Source organism: Zeus faber, assembly GCF_960531495.2.
Source record: "Zeus faber genome assembly, chromosome: 13".
NCBI classification, from domain to species: domain Eukaryota; kingdom Metazoa; phylum Chordata; class Actinopteri; order Zeiformes; family Zeidae; genus Zeus; species Zeus faber.
In genome coordinates this window covers 31,349,109-31,369,744 of record NC_137198.1, presented here as the reverse complement: position 1 = coordinate 31,369,744, position 20,636 = coordinate 31,349,109, and the positions used below count along the sequence as shown (strand labels likewise).

The following is a 20,636-nucleotide window of genomic DNA, read 5'->3' as shown; positions in this document are numbered from 1 at the left end:
CGCTACCTCCCTTTGGGCCACTCGAAGGTGCCGAGTTAAAGTAGCTGTCAGCCAACAAGGCTTTTCTTTTAGCAGTGTCATCAGCCAAAACCTGTGTCTGTTGGAACTCAGACAGGTGTGGAGTTACCCTGTGGCCCAACCCATCATTCCTCTTGAAGAGGCTCTCCCCCTTCCACATAGAGCAAGTCATTCTGTTGGCTGCTTTTAACCCACCACAGGATGTAAGCAGGCAAGACTATCTTGTCCAGTTGGAGCACTTGGAGCTTATGTTGGCATGACGGCCAGACAGACCAATTATTTGTTTGTTATGGTGGGTGTAAGAAGTGTTCTGAACTGTCTAAGAAGAGACTGTCTCATTGGATTGTGGATGCAATATACCAGGTGTACAAGACTAACGGCTGTCCTCCTCCTGCTGCCGTTAGGGACCACTATCAGAAGTGTCGCCACATCATGGGCAGCCTGGAATGGCGTGCTGCTGAAAGACATCTGCGCCAGCAGTTACTTGGGCATCCCCCTGTACGTTCTCCAGATACACAGGTCAACATCGCCACTCCCAGTGCCATCAACAGATTAGGTGAGGGCTGGTAGTTCCTCATGACCTTGTTGCTATCAGTCAATAAAAACACATCTGATCACTTAACTACAATTACCCTTCTAGTGGATTCAGTTCTGCGCCGTCAGACATTTTCCACAAATCAAGGAGAAAATAGTTTAAATTATTTTATATATAGAATATAGTATATATAATAAATAAATGTGCAAATTTCAGTTTAGTTTCGAGAAAATGTACTGGTATCATTTTAATTGATGATTAAACGATACAATAAGAATAATGAAAACAATAATGAACTTAATCCAAAGCCTCATTAACGCTGGCCTCATTGCTGGCAGTGTAAATTACAACTTTCCAAATGTCTCTTGATGTATGAGAAACTCTTCTGCGATGCGATGAAGATGCAAACGTGCCCAGGATAACAAACAACCAGGAGACAGAAACAGTGCGGCGTGAGAGACAGGGTAAGACAGAAGAGTGACACCTTCAAGTAGCTAGCTGGAATGAAGGATCAGACACCACCAGCAAATCACCCAAGCACTTCTACTAGGTTTAAAATAAAATCTGCGATGAGAGCTGAAGGAAAATAAACAGTAGGATAACCGAGGCAAGAAGCAAGGCTGGCTTGGAAAATGGAGTTAGTGAAAGCTGAGAGTCCTTTAGACTTGAGGTTAGGTTATGGGCGTCATATGTCTTTCAATAGAAATATCTTCAATAACAGAGAGAAGTCACAGTATTTCATTTAGATTTAACTAAGGTTAGTGAATGAAACAATAATCTCCAGACCATTAGAAGTCGAATAGATTTGACTAACAGTTGATTGCATAGAGATATTTCTTCCGTCATAGATCTTTTCTTCTGTTGGACATACATACCCCTATTCTACATGGAATGTTCAGTTTAAAACAATTTAGTTAAAAATCGGTATTTGGCTGTTGGCATCAGGTGGCAAGTTTTTAGGTTGTTATGCTAATGATGAGTTAGGCCTCTGTTCATTGGATTTCAGTCAAACTGCATTAAATGTAATTTTTTGACTAGCGCTCGAATCCAAGGTACTCTATATGGGGGACCATGCAAAGCTGCCGGACACCATTGAATAACTAAAGATTGAGGAAATTGATATTTGAATTAAATACAGATTCAGCAGTACCATCAGATTGTCCACAGTAACTACTAGTTGTAGGACGATGGACTTGTCGACTTGTGACCAGAGGTATTATATCACCATAGGAATAAACTGCTATATGGTAAAGTCAAATAAAATAAAACAAACATTTTATCAAAGAACTTCTATACACAAATACGACATGGATTAACAACACGATACCCAATAAATGGTTCACATTCATTGATGTGATGTCACACGTGTGTCACCATGTTTTGCCCGATTGGTGTGGTTCAACATTTTACAAAAGTTTGATGAAAATATATTTTTTCCCCACATCTAAGCGGACAATAACATTAATACTGTTTGAGTAGAAATCTAAAGTCTGCGAAACTGCATATACTTAAGTACAAGTTACCGAAGTATATACACTCCAAAAATGTACTTACTTGTACTTACTTCCCACCGCTGCTCATCATTATGATGAGTAAAACAACATTATCTCGCCACTGGGCGAAGTGATTATCAGCTGAATTCTGATGCAACGCATTGGAGTTCATACCTGGCAAACTATCATGAAGGCAAACCTTGAAACATTGTTTACAAACCTGTAAACAACCTGGTGCCGTCGTATCCCAAAGCATTTAACTGGATTTGTAGCTGAAGAACTGCTGTATTATAGTTTGGGGTGGCTATATATTTTTTTTCATATATTCACATTTTTACATCGTGAAATATTGCGTTTTTTTAAACTATTGTCCCATCACTAGTAATTCAAGAAAAACAAAAGAGATTTAAAGAGGTGTTAAACTATCTTGGCTGCTGCATATTGCACCAAATCGACTTTAAGAAGAAAGAAGAATAGAGACAAGATATTGGCAGCACACTTGCATTTGTAATTGGTTAGGTTTTAAGCTTTTATTCAATATACCTTGAATACCTCTCCTGGACTGACAGGCGTGCTTGTGGAGTCCACAGCTTCATTACTAATCTTTAATTAAACAAAAGAGACATAAAAAAAGCTCAAAAGAAGCTTGAACAAAGGGGAGGAAAAAATACCTTTGAAAATTTGTTCTCCATAAACAGCCCTATAATCGATAAGTACACTGAAATGTAGACAGCATATCTTAAAAATGTATCTTAATAGCTTACCTGTACAAAAAAAGCCAATGGTTGACAGTGAAAACACATACATGAAGGATGAGATGGTCATCTACATAACAGGATGCAAATCCTTTAATCTTTTAAGATAACTGAATTTTCTTTGTTGGTTTTAAGTCTGGATTACCGTGTCCTGGATGTTGAAGGTGACTCTGGGGCCAGGGGAAGACGCATCCACTCGGATATTGGGCAAGTCATCCACATCCACTATTCTGGAACTGGTTTCAGAGTGGTTAACACATCTCTTTCAGAGAATGCACTGTGACAAACACACCACCTCCAGTCATATTCAAGTCCTGCCTGCTCCCCCCACTTTTATTTCTGGGGCCTCCCCGGAAAAACTAGGATTTTATGGTCAGTTGGCGCACCAGTTAGTCATTTTGTAGCCAATTACAGTTTTTAATAAGAACTTGCAAATTTTCACTTGTCCTTTATCAAAAAAAAGTCTGTGGAATCAGTGTAACAACAGTGAGTACTATCGATAAACTTAAAATATGTAAGAAATGGTGGCCTTGAAATGTGTAAAAATAACCAGACTAAACAGGATTAAACAGTGAAATCTTGTAAAAATCCCCAACTCAAGCCAGACAGAATTAAGTATAGCAAACTGACTAGGGCAATAGGGTTATTGTTTTTTTTTTTTTAAACAAAACAGTATTCAAAACACATGTGTTATACTTGCAATCGTCCCAAATATACGGTTGTAACCGGTTGTACCTTTGCCGGTCCATTTTCTTGAGAGGGGGCCTTCCTGTTGCTGCTGAAATGCTTTTGGAGCGGTTGTAGCTTGGCTTGTAGCCCAGACCCCACTTATCTTTAAGTGAGGCCGCCTAGAACAGAGAAAACACAATGTCGGACACAAATTTCAAGCTGGTAAAGCCAGGATATGACCTTGATTATTTAGAAGGAAAGATACAATAAGAGTAAGATGCACTAATTTAATCCCTGTGGCGAAATGAGTCCTCTATATTTTCCCAATCCAAGTGGTCTTTAACCTCATCTAGGATGGGGCGAAAATTCTGGTTTGGTTGAGAGGAAAGGTTTGTATAAACAGTGCTCTAATGCTAGCCACATTGGACAAAAGGTTCAGCGAAATTATATAATTTAATCAGCGGCGGCTGGTGATGATATCGGATGGGAGAGCTAAATTATAGTCTAATATATGCCAATAACTCTCACACTCAGAATCACATTTCAGAGTCCCTTCATGTTGCAGCTGTGACCCTCTAAAACACACTATCCCAGGATTCCACATCCAAGTGCACATAGTATGACCCAAATGCCCGGTTTGATTTTGGGGAAAAAAACAAACAAAAAAAACAACAACAACAAACCTTGTTCATATTGATACAAATGCTAGCCACTTCATTCTCAATTCAGCCACCTCTCGTCAACTTTTTTTTCCAGCGTTCAGCATAGTGATCCACTTGCAAATGATTTCTTCATTGCAAACGAATCAAAATGAACGACTCATGAGTCGGGAGTCACTCAAACTGCAGCCAGACACATGGTGAATGAACTGAGTCAAAATGCTCGACTCACTGATTTAGAGCCAAACTTTTCATCAATCTGTAGCATTCCGCTTTTGTGTGCCGCTTTATTTATTCAACCAATGGGGTGAATGTATTCAAATTAGGGGGCGAAAATGTTTTAGCCCCAATGTGTTACAGATCGGGGGGCGTGTCATTCTGTAATTAATGTGATTTATGCAACACACGACACTGTAATAGGCTGATATGCAGAGCTTGGAATTAGACCCTCCAGCCCCTGACATTACTAAGACCCTGCGTGTCTTTTTTTCATGCTTTTTCACCAAATAAATCTGTTTCAAGGTAGCTATATACATTGTATCTAACTATAAAGGAAGGAATCTCTGTACGTATGTCCTTTGATTATCTCGACAACCGTTCATCCGATCAACTTCACACGGCGGATGTATGGCTGGGGACCCAAGTACGTGCAGTGCCGAATTTGGTGCAATTTGGACACTAGACACGTGTAATATTAATAAACAGCTAACAGTGAGCCAGGGGCAGAGCTTCCCTTGAAAGCAATTGGCCCTATCGGAAACTTGCATGTTTGCTGTGGACTGTTATAATAATAAACTTTGAATAAACAAGCGAACAGCGAGTTTATCCAATAGGGCAACTTGGGTGTGTTTTTACCGCAAGAGGGAAGTGTATTTCCCCGGTGTTTGTCACCATGAGTCGCTGCGACTTTCAGAAAGTACAAGTGTACTTTACTTAAAAATAATTTTTTAATCTTTTTCTCAAAAATATGGGGAGGGCTTAGAGCCTTAAAGACATCCCCTAACCCTAACCCTGAAATTTAATAAAATGTAACTTTAAGCCAGAGGAGCGGTATTCCATCAGTAGCATTATGTCCAAACAGGAATGGAATTTGTGTGGTGTGTGAACTTACCCTCATGCTTGAGCGGCGAAGTTTCTTTCTCACATCTCTCCGTATGTCGTTGACTGCGACTGACTCCAGCTGCTGATAGCGCTGGATCTCCTGGTTTATGGTGCCTTCACTTGCCCCCAGTTTTCTGAGGTCGATGAAACACAGTAGTATTTCATTCTGTGATGCTTCAACCAAAAGAATACTAAAAACATCACATCATCTCAATTATTTTTTCTTTTTATTATGTTCAAAATAAGTCACTTTTTCCGTGCTTTTAAAGGAGTAGCTCTTACTTGAGGTCATCAATGACTTTGGCCTGCTCGTTGAGTTCTCGGATATCCACCAGCCTCTTGTTGAATTTCCGCCCCCGTGCGTCTGTCACCTGGTTTCCCATCGACATCTGCCTCCTGGAGTCGAGGGGCTCCTTTTGTTGTCATCACGGAAATATCACACAAGCCAGAAAAATATGTTAAACGAGTCACACGTAAAATCACATTAAAAATGACGAACTATAGTTTCCTGCAGCAGCTCCCCCGTGGGCCTGTTGCTGTGAATAAGAATGTAATCGGCCATTTCCCAAGGTTAGTAATCATTTGTAATATTATCACGAAAATATAAAACCAGATTTTCATCAAAAGGAGCGTGTGTTAAAGGGTTGGTTGCACAGTAAAATCAAACTAGAAAAAAAAAAACAGATCCAAAAACGCGACTATCTTTTGGGGTGATATGTGAATTTGTGAAGCCCTTTAAAAAGTGCATTTGCAAAAACAGATGAAGGCCATTTTTAACAAAAGGGAGCAGACTATTGCATGTCATGCCTCAACTCACCAAATCGACAACTCTCAATCCATTTTGTGGTAAAAGCCAACATTGCATATTGACAATGCTGATATTCATCTGAACCCAGTGACACTACAAGAACAGTAAGACAACAGGCATCAAAGAGCAAGGCAATTATCAGATGGTGCCAAAAAGGACAATAGGAGTAGAGTCATTCATCTCTCCTGTGTTTCCTGGATTCCCGCTGCTGTGGAACAGCAGGAATTAGCAAATGGCTGGTTCGGTGACTGTGGGTCATTTTCACAGGAGATTAGTGGTGTAACGGAATGTAGTTGATCCATGATCCGTATGGGTCGCCCCCCAATGGTTTGGCATGTATGTGAACCGCGTATCAATTGCAAAATTTAACCATCATAGTGAAACCGAATCTTACTGCCGCTGTTACTTTTTTAAGTAATAATTCCATGAATCTGGATGCAGAGTTTCAGTGAAATAAAAATAGACAAGACAGAGGCGCTCTGTGTTTTACTATGAAGGTATTTATCTGATATTCTGTGTGAGAATTACTGAACGGAGAAAAAAGAGTAAGGACTATCGGACTAACGCCGCCATGCAGCGATAAACTGAATTAAAATTTTCCAATTCTTATTCTAAAATTCTATTTATAAATATTAATTATAGGTCCTCATCATGCTACAATAACTAGTTTATGTTTTCTTATCAGAAAGCCAATCAGCACATGGTGTTTAAGCCACGCAACTAGAGATAGTGGCACTTGCGCCAATTGTGCTCCTGGAAAGTTAACTTTCGCTCAAACTCTCGATCACAGGGCCTTAGCGGAGTAAACAACCAGAGCTCACATTGGGCCTCATTCACAAATGTGTGCCTAGAACTGTTGTAAAACACGTCAACCATGCCAACCAAGAGCTTTTTAAAATTAATTTCCTTTAGTTATTATTATTATTATTTTTACCTAATTAATGCAACCCAGCTCAATATACAACATTTATAAAAAAATATTCAAATGGATAAAGATGGATAAAATATATCTGTTTTTGCAAATGAACCCAATTAACTTAATTTATCCCATGAAGACGCACAAACCTACATTTCCTAATAGTAAATGCCAAGTGCAACTAGCCCTTTAACTCTAACCCACACACCAGGTAGATCAAAAGCATATATATTATTTAGAGTTTTAAATAAAACACCACCACCATCCTCAAATATCTGAACTGTATGCAAGCAATTTAAAGCCTAGTTTTAATGTGGAGGATAATCACAATCACAATCACAGACGCTTTTTGGAGGTTTGGAATGAGAGTCGGCAAAGCAAGACTTCTTTCAACATGAAGCCCACCATTAATCTGTTGGGGTCAGTAGAATCAAAGGCTAAGCAACACAATGCTCAAATTTGATACATATCAGCATATCATCGAGAATCAACAACCACCACACCTTAACAGATGGTGATTTTCATGTTAACACCAGGAACACCTTGTGCGTGATTTTGAGGCAACAAATAGTAAATACTGTGAATGGCTACATACGCAGCCCCAAGAAAGGGGTCTCAGGGACCTGGCACGGCCTGCTTGGAGGCAAGGTGTTGCGCAGGAAAAGTCGTCAGCTGGAACAGAAACACTCTGTGGCCTGGGGCTCAAGCCCAGTATGTGATTTACCAGTCTCTTCCGCAATGTCAGCCTGGGGCTGAAGGTGCCCTCTGGAGTCTGAAACAATGGCAAGGACAGGTAGATGTATTGGCAGAAAATTGGACAAGCGGGAGCAGGAAGTTTAGAATTTGTTTAAATGCAATACTTAGTATGGGTTCAGTTCCAGTGTTCATGGAACATTTGCTCACAATGTTATGGGACGTCTATCTTTTGTTTAAACTAATGGGTCGCTAGGCCCCCCCATCACCAGAAACCATGGCAGAGAAGAGTGAGGTGGGGTGGCGATATCGATAGTTTGTATTGCCCCGTTATATCCGGTAAAGTCTCAGCCTGATCTCAATCCTCACGACAAATGATGGGGTCACTTCCGTTTTTAAAAAACAAAACTGTCCCATATTCTTGATTGTCAAAAGTTTAATACGCTGTTTTTTTATATATATATATAATGTACTCAAGTGTTCTTGATCCTCTAAGCCTAGTATGAACACTATAATAGGTCAAGTGTAGTTCAGTTTAGAAAAATAAATTGTCAGTGCTTTTTGTCGTTGTTCTTTTTTAACAGTAGACACTCAGTCCAGCCTCAGGCCATCTCCGGTGAATAAATAACAAATAACTTCGACAAACGAGACGAAAACGCATAGGTGAATACGCCAGCCTAAAACTGAAAAAACTTTGATTCGATTTAGAAAAAAAAAGTGCCAATGTGATGCAGTCCTGGTCCAACCAAAAGACGACCTGAAAATATATAGGGACAGACACACATTTCTCTGTGTGTGTCTCTCTCTCTCTCGCACATGTGTTGCTTACCATGTGGATAGTGGGTGACAAGGTGTCTGTCTCGTCCTCATCGGAGAGATCGGCCATGTTCACCGAATTCAGGTCAGCGATATCTTCCACATCCTCCTCACCCGTCAGGGAGGTTAGCGTGTTGCCAAGGGCGTTGAGGCGTTTACCGATGTTGGGGTCCATATGGACATCAATGCCGCACATTTTCCACAACACGTTCAGCGTCCAGGTACCAGCACAGCTGCTTTCTGTTTCAGAAGATGATTGAAAACCACATGAAAAATAAAATTCATCCATTCAACGCATGCACAAAGACCCAACATGGATAAAGAAATGTATTTGTGAGCTGAACAGACTTGACCTGAACTTGCCTGCAGAGGGTTGCACTGTAGTCCTAGAACATACTTCATATGTCCCATCAGGGACGACACCTATGAGTGGAGCATATGCAAGATTAAAGGGGTATTCTACTGCAATGCAGAATACAATGAAATTAGGAAATATGGAAGCATTATATATTTGACTGTATAGGATCCTTTTCTCAAAAATTAAGGGGATTTTCCACCACAGGGAGCATTTTAGCAACTTAGTTCCTGGGATTTAGGCTTTTTTTTTCCCACCGAAGTAACTTCAGTTCCAAAATTGGTTCTGCTTGGATAGTTCCCAACGGCCAAAGAAAGTGCCACGAGGTGACTTGGTACTTTTTTCGGGGCAACAGGAACCATGAGGCTGGGTTGTAGTACTGAACAAGGCAGATTGCTCAAAAGATTTCACGAAACTGCTTGCTTCTCATACTCTTACCCTCACTACGTTTGTTTCATAAAAGAAAATGGAAAGCTAGCACCCGAAATACAACAACGAAATTCGAGCACTCATTTCGTCATGTGCAAAATTGACAAACTTAACAGTCGTGTCACTCTTTTCGGGAACACAAAGATTCCCGTTTCCAGAGATTCCAGGCATGAATAATTCCTCATTTAAGTTACTGTACTTGGTGGTAATGTCATTATACCACCTCTCAATTTTACTAGTAGCTTGGTCCGTACCATGGTAGCAGTGTAAAGAAGAGATTTTCCTCTCTCTATTCACCCCCATTGCTTTTGGAAACTGAAAACGTCTGACTCATATGAAGCAGATCACAACATCCCACGCAGGAATATCAAAATCTTTTTTCAATACTGCTTTTATACTTTTTGAACATTTAATTATTAACCTTTTGAATTCAAAAGAGGATCCCTAGTAATAAACGATTAAATTGGTCTAATCACATTGTTAATAAGAATCTATTGTATTGGTCAAACTTATGCCACTAAGATGTAAAAAAATCTAGCCAGCTATCTGGAAGCCACCTTAACGGGAAGTAGTCTATTAATTCATAAATGATAAGTCTGCCCTGAACAACGGAGTTGTTTGCTGACATACTGGTTGATATACAGGTTGCAATGTGGGACATGCCTTCTATTTAAGTTTGCTTTTGAGATCCGATTTTTAAAAACAATGGATGTCCATGGAGAACAGAAAAAAATTATAATCTACATTCTTTACACCCATTGATAAAAGAAGCTACTGATAAAAGTGAGTCTATGAATTTATATCAAAATATGGGACTTCCATATCACTAACAGATTGAGGTATTTTGTTTATGTGGAAGCTGGGATAGGTTCCAACCTCCAATGTCTGTTTGCTAGCCCGCAAGAACCACTGTCAGCATGGCAGGGGATAATAGCACACTGTATGTTCAAGTTTAGGGGTTTTTATTAGTGATGCTGGTTGTGTCACGCACAGGTTAAAGGTACATCACAAAATGAGTGAACAGCTTTTCATGTCTTAACATTCAGGCCACTCACAGGCATTCATGACCAAGTCACCGCGGATCTCTGGCTTCCAGTCGTCCCAGGAAGTCTCAAAGCCCTCAGCGAAGCGAATGCAGAAGTTCTTGAAGTGACCCTTGCTCACCAGTGACTCAGAGGAGCAGGCTGTGATCAGCGTGCTTTCAATAGTCAGCACCAGTGCTGAACCTGTGTCAAAGTCTACGCTGTGGTTGGCCTGGGATAGTCAAGACATGGGACATGTGGGGAAGCGGAGAGGAAAATTAGGATAGTTTGGGTAATCCAGAAATTGGTAAAAAAGGCTTGAATGTTATAATATGTACACTTAAACATCGGCATGATTACAGACAATAAATTGTGTAGTCAATCACAGAATAACTACTTTTATCAGACCCTTATGGGAAAGAATGAAGGCCTTCTGAAATGCTCAGTTGACAAGAACATGAATATATATAAAAAAATAAAAACTACTTCTAAATCAGTCAAAGTCTTGATTTAAACTCAGCCAGAAACACCTATCTCTAACAGTATTTGCTCACACTATGATCCACAAACATAAATTGAATATGTTCAGATACGTCACATACAAAATCTGAACAAGAAAAACAAGAAAGAACAAGGATTGATACGTTTGGATCACAGAGGTTTGGGTTAACATGGTTGTACTTAAAATGCTGAAATTGTTGGGATATCTGCATTGTTTGATTGGAATTTGGGAAGTTTTGTCTCTGTTGCACTAGTTGCAACTGCTAGCACCTCCAGCAATCATACTATACGTCATCACAGCCAACAAATGTACAGTACCTGCCCTATAATGAGCGTGTTTACATGCACACTAATAGCCTGGCTGGGGGCAATAATCGGGTCATGTAAATAATTAGTTTAAAGCTTTTACATAAACGAAATACATCAGTGTCATTTAGCTCTGGTACTCTGGGTTTCTTAGCTTTGTCACACTCAAACTTGTTTTAAGGTGTGTTCTTTATTACTAATAAACATTTTGCGATTCAAAATTGAACAATTTGATAACAACTTCACAATGGTTTTGTCCAAATGCAGCAGATGCCAAATACTCTTATTTATTATTATAGATATTTTTAATGATCTTTCTCTTTCCACCTCAATCAACCACTGAGTTGCTATGAGTTGTAAACTGCAGTGATACAGAATTGTGAAACAATTGTGGTACAAGACAAAGGGTCCACACAAGCAATCAGAACATAATCAGAAAATAAATAGCTGGTTACTTTTCTTGTATATTTAGGCTGGCCTAGCGATCCTCTTGCACCTTCTTCAAAGCGTAGCCCTTCGGCAAATGGCATTTGCCCTCTCTATGGAAATAAGTATTGCATGTCAACCAATGTATCTTGCTTAAGTCAAGATTATCATATGAAAGCAAGAAAAGAGCTCAGTGCAATTCTAACATTTCAGCTGAATTAATCATTTTTTATTAAGGAGAACTGTTCTTCAAAACACACAAGTAGAACTTAATGATGACATGTAAAGATCGTCTGGAACTTGTGAAGAAAGTTCAAAATAAAAATCCAGCACTCTTATGCTAGAACAGATGTAGGCAAAAAGGAGATGAAATGAAAAGGTGATATTTGTTTTAAGGGGCATTAAAACACAGGAAGAAGCTGCGGCAGAGCAGTACGTTTTTCAAGAGTAAAGCAGCGAGGTTGTGCTCTGTTGTCAAACAGTGTTGTGTTATTTGAATAAAGAGCACTGGTGTGTCCTAGTGCTTCCATCTGTCACACCAGGAACTGACAGTACAAAACAAACAAACAAACAAACAAACAAACAAATGAATAAATAAATTGGCTGATTGCTTGATTAATTAATTACACCGTTAATCAACACTTTTACCAACTAGTTAACCAATTATTGTGTCAATTGTTTGATTAATCAATCATATCAATCAATTGATCAATTAGCAAGCTAGTTAGCCTGCAAACTATAAATAGCAAATCACAGATATGGAAACAGTAATACAATTTACTTCCTGACTCAGGGCTCACTGCAAAGCCTACAGTATTATGTTCTGGAACCATTTATTATCTAGGATGCTTTGACACAAAGGGTTAGGGTTAGTGGAATGGTAAGGGTTAGGTTTAGGTTAAGGTATCTAATAGAGAGGTCAGCGGAGCAAAAGCCACTTTGCTATTGGTCAAGCTACAGTTCTACATGATTGTCTAAACTCTATGTGAGACTTTGTGATGATTTACTTATTTACATTAGTGATCACGACAACCGCATTGAAAAAGATTTATGTATTGCAAAATATTCTGAGACAGCGTGGAGAGCAAAGCTACATTTGTCTACCTGGGTTGTGTTGGTGATGGGCAGGCAGATGCCCAGGTCATTCACAGTCAGTTGTAGAAAGAGAGTGCTGAAGGCCTGGGCTGAGGTCTGCTGGATCCCCGGCAGCTTGTCCACTACTTCCTTAGTAGCTACGTGGATATCCTTGTTGAGGGCCAAACGCTGTTCATTCCAATTGTCATATGCTACCTTGTAGTTGAGCCAGAATAGAACAGCTGCAAGATGAAATGTAGTTTGGACTACTATCAACAGTATCCCATACAATGCGGTATTTTCATACAAGTAAATTAAGTATCACATCAAAGGCTGCATCAAAATGTACAACAGCTGTGAGTAGCCCAAACTTGAGAATAGAGAACACATTTGGAAATGACATGCCTATAAAACGTAAATGAAATTAGTTTATTAAACACTGGCCATGAAGTCATTCTCACAGGGATGCAAACACATGTATGGTGAAAAAAGAGAGCGCTACCTGAAGTTGCCGTATATACATCCCCAGAAATATACTTCACTTCCTGCTTTTGAAGGCTTTCAACCGGTGAGCCATGCCCGCATCTTCTCATGTAATACCAGAGAATGATTCCGCTTGTGAATTGAATGCCCGCCCCACCAAAAAACCTCTTCAGTTCTGGACAATTCACAATCCCAAATTGACGTGAAAGAAGCGACATACGCCGAAAAGTGAGTTGTTTGGATCCCTCTTCTCATGAAACCACCATAAAACATTTCCAAAATAAATTGTGTATATTATTCAAAGAGAATGTGAAATAATTAATTGAAATATTAAAGTACAAAATGCCTACTATATGGCCCACTGTTTTTAACAATGACATTATTTTAGTGTTTTTTCTGTGCTTTTCTTATCAAAACCAAACCAACCAACCAAAACCATCTGGATTACCGTAACAGGTCCAGACAATCAAAGATGGCTGTTACAGTAATGAATGCACTTCAGCTTAACTTTGTCTAAAATGGGGGAACACACAATGACAGTGCAAAAAGGTCTACTCCATCAATACATTCCCTCACTACTCTTTTTATTGTCACATTTAAAACTAATAAAAATAATATTTCATAAGAAACTATGAAATACTACATTGTAACGATAATGTAGGGTACATTACTGAAACAATGTATTTTTGCCCGGATGGGTTACGGTAATACATTTCTTTGATAAGATAAGCACAGACAAAAACACTGAAATAATGTGTGCCATATAGTACAGGTTTTCTGCAGGTTTCCATAAGTTAATTTTAAGACTTTTTAAGAGCATTATGAATGCAATTTAAGACCTATTTCATGCCCATACTGGCAAATAATGTACGAAGGATATGAAGGAAAATCCTTCCCAGAATTACTTGCAAAGCAAATACATTTATTCACATTCAACTGAACATGACTACCAAATTGGTATGTACGACAGTAATAATGGTATCCTACTCACATGGTTCTATCTGTGCTCAGATAACTATCCTCCCAGCGAGATTTCTTGCAAAATAACCACCGAGCACAGCTAAAACTGTGCGAGTCACACACCATTACTGTCATACATACCACTGTGGGGATAAGAAAGAATATCTAAATTTTAAAATGGGGGAACTATCCCTTTAATATGCCACATAATATAGATATATGCCACATAAAATATATATTAAACAGCCGAAAGAAGAAGAAGAAGAAGAAGAATGTGACATAAAAAATTACATAACGCTTGCTAATAAAAATATAAAATAAAAACATTTACTTACTTTGACATGCTTCAGTAAGTCCTGGGCTGTCGCATTCCCCATAAAATGGGACCCCAGGTACCTTGACTGTACCTGCTTGCCTTCCCATAAATGTACGTGTAGGTCCAACTGCTTGGATTTCATTTTGATTTGGACCTTCGAACATCAGCACGAACTGGCCTTTAACTTTTGAGATGAGAGAGGTCTCTCAATGAAATCTGCCAAACCAAATCGTGTAACATAAGATGTCTTGTCCTTTCCACACTTGAAGGTTTCAGCAATGTCAGAATCAGGGAACATGGTTTTTGTTTCTTTATATGACTGATGTTTAGCTAGTGTGTGTAAAGTACAGGAGTTGAAGGAGTTAAATTTGTGAGTGCTTAGTGGGTGTTTGCTGGCGTATTTTTACTTGCGGCTTTGATTTTCTGACTTCTCATACGACTCTAATGTCGTTTGGGAAGTGTGCACTGTGTTAATGTGCACTGTCCCTGGTAAATAAATAAATAAATACATAAATAAAGCCTTCATACCTTAAGTTCCTAATTGAAGCGTTTTCTTGCACAAGGTGCAGCGGGACTCAAATTTGATATTTTCAACAGGCTTCAACCAAAGACTAAATGCGCTGTTCTCGAGCAAGATCTTGTTGAACTTGCACTACCCCATATTTGATGAAAGTAATGTTAACAGAAACAATTTTAACGTATTACTTCTAAAAGTAGAGATTTTTTTGCTGGGGGAGGGGGGCACATTAGCCCATACACCACATCATGACATAGGAGCTGGGTGTGCTCCGATAAATTCTGAGCGGGCCGCACAGTTTGCATTAATGGCCATTAGTTCCATGTTGGTTTCGTTTTGTAGTTTTGCTACAGCGTGATCATTACATAGTTGAAGTTAATGAAACTCTATAAAAGAAACGTTAACTTCATAATCTTCTTTCGGCTGCTCCCGTTAGGGACGCCACAGCGGATCACCTGCCTCCAATACCTTATTTTCTGCGCATCTTCGTCCTTTACACCAACGCCGGCATCTCCCTCACCACATCCATAAACCTTCTCTTTGGCCTTCCTCTTTTCTTCTTGCCTGGCAGCTCATCTCTCCTACACATGTGTCCAAACCATCTAAATCTCGCCTCTCTCACTTTTTTTTAACTGTCCAATCTGAGCTGTCTCTCTAATGTACTCATTCTTAATCCTGTCCATCCTTTTCACTCCCAATCCTAATCTAATACATTTTTAAGACCAGTCAAAATCATATTTAAGGCCTAAAATTCTGATTATTGGATATTCGACTTTTTAATTTCAATGGATTATTTCACATTCTCTGTGAATATGTGCATCAATTCATTTGGACATGTTTTAGGGTGGTTCTCATGAGAATGGCCCCACTGCTCACAGGACACGATTCTACATCAATAAATGGACAGTTATTTCTGTAAAACTACTGCTGTCTATTAATAATGACTGTTGTAATGGGCAGCCACTTCTCCCTGCCTGTAGTCACTATAGTCTCTTGTTTCATGCCATCTACATGCAAAGGCTAACCCTAGCGGCAAAATCCTGTGATGTCACCACAATGAAACCACAATGGAAAACTTGAAGAGAGGAATTTGAATATATTCAATTTCACATTGATAACGGCAAATAGCTTAGGTGATTTTTTTTGGTAGGGCATACCATTCGCTATGTTGTTGCATTGTGACAAATTTTCTCGCTCGGTTTAAGTTCAAGTTAATAAGCAGCTTGATGATGGTGATGATGGTGAGTTTCACTGGTGTTCATCATACCTCTGTCGAATGCCACAGGCTGAGCGAACACAATGGGCCTGTTGAGCGTGATGAGGACAGCCTCCTTGTCGGATGAGCCGCTGATCTCCTCCTGCAGTGCGTTCCTCAGGCCGATCCGTGTGCGGAAGTACGCCACCTGATGAAAGTCAGAGCCTGCCTCCTCATATACCTGGAGGTAAGGAGTTGTGGTGTTTAGATTTCCATGATGTGTCACATGAGACTTGCTAAACAGAGTTGTCTGTGTTTTGGAGCCAAGTTAGTTGAACTTAGTAAGTCCTGATTAATATCCTGGGCTAAGCATTTGACAATATGCATGCACTGTGTCCGAAAGGGTATACTGCATCTTGTTTAGTATGCCAAAATTTGTGTCTTAAATCACAGTATGCGAAAAGAACCAGGATGTAATAGTGAAATATCGTAGTATGCAACCACTGCACACTACGCTGGTGAGCGTATCCCACAGTGCATTAGGGTAAGACGCCTGTAAAAGTTTCTACACAGTGTCATCAACCCACGTGCTGAGAAGAAGTGCCGCAGCTATATGATGATAATGTATGTCTGAGAAGCCATCCGTTTTTTTTGTTTCACGTGCTAAAGCATGACTGCATAGCCTTTTTGTGGTAATTCAGTGGTTACCTGATGCTTCACAATCTGTCCAAGGGCCAAGTTAAGGTCAACCTGGCATTTGCCAAACAGCTTGAGGTAGCTGCTGCTTCCTCCAGGTTGAGCCTTGCACTGGATCCTGTTGGACAGCTCTAGTTCAATAAGCCCCGTCTCAAAGCGCACGGCCCGCATGGATGGGGTGGTAGCAGTCATCTGGATTCCCTATGGATGAATAAATACTTTAGAAAAACCTTTAGAGAACCACACTTTCTTGAAAGTCGAGGCTGCTGCCGGGTGCATTGCAGGGCCCCTTGGAGGCTGCTTGCTGTCGTGGGTGTTGGTTGGGGTGTGGGAGGTGGCTGCCGGCCTCTGCTAGTACTCCGGGTGGTGGAGGGCCCACATATCTGGCTGTCTGCAGGTGTCAGTGGGGGGGCTGACATCCAGGTGACCTGCGCTGGGCACACTCTGATATGTTGTGGAAGCTCAGCGCTTGCGGCTGAATTGGGCGTCTGGCCGGTAGTGGTGGGCAGGCCTCGTCCTTGCGGAGGCCAGTTCGCGTGCGGGGTGAGCGGTTAGGGCAGGGTGTCGATCTGTTTTGCGAGACCTAGATCCAGGCCTGCAGTCCATTCCTGGCTTCTACGGCCTAGGTTCTGCGCCTGCAGCTGCGTCTTGTGCCTGCACGTGGGGGTGGGTTGTGCATCAGGGGTGCAGGGTCCCCTCACGGTCTCTGGGACTGGTTTATGCCCCTCGGGCCGGGCGTGGGTGTTGCTCCGCAGGGGTCCGGCTTCTCTGGGGGGGTCTTCTGTGGCTGCAGGGCAGGGTGCTTGGGGCATCCTGCGGTCGTGGGGTGCCTATACAGCCACAGAACTCATAGGTGGCTTGGGGCCTTTTTGGCTGCTTGGAGGCGGTACAATATAATACCGACTTCACCTACACCTACACCTGAACCAATTGGGACAAGTCCCGTACACCCACACAAGCAGAACCTACTTTGAAGACACCTCCAACACCCTCCTGGTATCATCCTTCTCTTTTCCTCCCTCATTTACTGCCATAACTATGACAGGAAGAGGCAGTGTGCCAAATTGCTGTTCCAGTGTTCCTGCATTTAATTAACTCTGATTTATCGATACATGTTGTCATCCGACGTTCCTATGTAATGTTTTTCCACGTACATGTTATTTGGTTCTATGTATATTTGTCTCACCCATGGTGATCCTCCCCCTCTTGGAGTAGTGATTAGTTGTTTAAAGACCAAAACATGGTAAGATTGTTCTCCAGAGAGGGGGATTGGTGGCGTTTCTCTGTAACAAAAAGCTGTGCTCTTGTCATTCCACAGGTCGTTCACAGGGCAGAATTGTTGCAAGACGTTCTTGATGATTAAAGAATGAATAAAAAGTGACACTGCAGGTTGAGAAGTTTTGCACACACTCTACTTGCACACTAACTCTGTCCTCAATGCAATGGCATGCAAATACTCTGTGTTGTATGCCCAGCATGCTGACATAAAAAAAAGAAAAGTAAAAGAGAACCAGACTATCTTGAAAATGGCCCAAAGGCATTGGACAGTTAAACAAACTTTGCTCAATAAGCTTTGAGGATCATCTTTCCAAAAACGTCCAATGTTTTTGTCTAAGGCCCTATCAATAGATAAATGGAGTTAATACAACAAATATGTTGAACTTTTAAAATCCAACTTTCTTCAAACTCATTAAAGCTGAAAGCATTCATGGCGATATGCGGTCTGTCTTGCCTTAAAAAGAACATAACATTTGTAAATTGTTTGTTTTCATCTCCGGAACAACCAAAAGAAAAAGAAAAGACCCAATGTAATAGATTGCCTGCCAGTCCTGTACTTCTCTGTGTGCACAAATAAAATAATCTCCTCTTGAAATTCAGACACCAAGTGATAATCTCACTGCTCAACAGGGTACCTTGAACATGAGGCTGAGTGAATACAGCAGGATTTTCGGCTTGTCCGCATCCGTCGAGATGTCATGCTCATTCCACAGAGGGATAGGTTGTTCTCCACCTGCATGCACACACACCACACAGACACGGTCAACTCTATTTTGTTTTTTCCTTCCACATTTCACACTCCCTACAACCATATATGTGTAGGGGTGAGGGGTTTACCTGTGAAAGTGTAGATGCAGAGTGATTAATACCTGACACCTTCTGGATGACCTCGTTGACCTCTTTCATGAACACCTTCTGGAGGAAAACCAAGTGGTTCAGGAGATCCGTGGTGAGGTTATGCTCAAAAGAGCCAATCTGTAAATCAGGGGTAACAGTCAATGCCAGCCAGCAGCCAAAGAAAACAAAGAAAGATTCTGAGATGAGAAGAAACTATTTGTGGTGAGCAATAGAAAAATTTACAAACACATATGCAGGGGTGCACAGAACTGGAGCGCATACGCGACCAAAATCAAGATGCACGGGCGCACCAACGACCAAAGCAGCAATTTTGTTTTTGTCAAGCCTATCACCTGACAAATGGCAAATTGTGCGTATCTATCATCTTGTCACTACAACAGAGCATCTGCTCCAGTTGTTGTTTGTAGTATGCAAGTTCCACAAGTGATGAAAGTGTCAACTGTTTTTTTAGACACAGTTCTTTACGAGTCACTCAGTAAAAAGAGTCCATTTGATTCAGTTGGTTTTATGCATGGTGAGCAAAGGAGGACTTTTGATAAACAGTGAACCCCAGTCAGAAAAGTAGGTTGCTCTGAGTTATGAATGGCATTCTCAAAGGAATTATTTTATTCTGTCAAAATGGTTTATTTTGGCAGAATGCAGTGCCGGAGTGAATCCAGCCCCCTGAATCATCACTAAGTTCCGAGCACAGCTGCAGAAAAAGTTAATTATAATTTTAAAGTTAATCAATTGAATATCAGTGACTTTTGTTGTCATCTCATTGGTCTACTCTGATGTAATATGTAATATGATAGGACCCAGGTCTTCAGGTCCCCCAAAACGCACACATTAACAAGACAAGGGCACTGAAAACTGGCTGACATTTTTCGGTGCAAACATTACACACAGTAGTCTGCACAGTTTACTTTGAGCTAGTAGGGAAAACCAACAGTGTAAAAAATTGAGCAATTCCACCGTTTGCCCTTACCTCTGCAACGCAACGCAAGTAGTTGCCTTGGAGGTAGTTGCCTTGCTTGGTGGGGAAGTCATCAGGGGCCCAGCCCTGGTCTGAGTGACCATCATGGTCCTCCATGATGTACTCTCCTGACATGGTGACAGGCGGCAGGTTGAGGCTGGCTGACGGTGGCATGGCAGTCACGTCCACGGGGGACACCTTGGACTGGAAGCACAGCTTGTGGTTCGGCAATTCAAAGGTGAAGCTTGTCTGTGCCCCTAAAACAGCAGAGTTATCAGTTTTATATAGGGTTCATTTTGGCATTACAAAATTAAATTCAAGGACCGTCAAGTCTTTTTTTTTCAAAGTTGAAAATCCACATACATACATACATACATATATACACACATACACGTATATATATATATACACACACATATATACATACATATACATACATATACAGTACATATGTATACATACATACACATACATATACATACACATAGATATATACATACATACACACACACACACACACACACACACACACACACACACACACACACACACATTATATAAATATAAATAAATATAATATTATAACATTATTATATAAATAAATATAAATATTATATAAATATATATAAATATTGACCTTCTCTAAACTTTTGAATGTACTGTTCAAACTCCAACTGTTCAATGTTTCAGTACTTTTTGCACAACTTTCTGTTCTCTCACAAGGAGCTGAACGGCAAAATTCACAACAGGTGTTTGATCCATGAATCGACCAATACATTTCCTGGTTCAATTAGAATTGGTA

The 20,636-nt window shown here is 40.4% G+C and overlaps 1 protein-coding gene across 1 annotated transcript in view; it reads right to left on the bottom strand.

Annotated features, from left to right (window-relative positions):
- Positions 1-20,636, bottom strand: part of kiaa1109 (KIAA1109) — a 193,542-nt gene that overhangs the window by 68,122 nt on the left and 104,784 nt on the right. Inside the window, 16 exon segments of the mRNA XM_080012365.1 lie at positions 2,590-2,649; positions 2,947-3,037; positions 3,537-3,649; positions 5,241-5,364; positions 5,513-5,643; positions 7,550-7,726; positions 8,477-8,699; positions 8,823-8,886; positions 10,303-10,501; positions 11,532-11,615; positions 12,607-12,818; positions 16,120-16,288; positions 16,756-16,944; positions 18,657-18,754; positions 18,891-18,996; positions 19,847-20,091. Of these exon segments, the coding sequence (XP_079868491.1) occupies positions 2,590-2,649; positions 2,947-3,037; positions 3,537-3,649; positions 5,241-5,364; positions 5,513-5,643; positions 7,550-7,726; positions 8,477-8,699; positions 8,823-8,886; positions 10,303-10,501; positions 11,532-11,615; positions 12,607-12,818; positions 16,120-16,288; positions 16,756-16,944; positions 18,657-18,754; positions 18,891-18,996; positions 19,847-20,091 (2,285 nt within the window).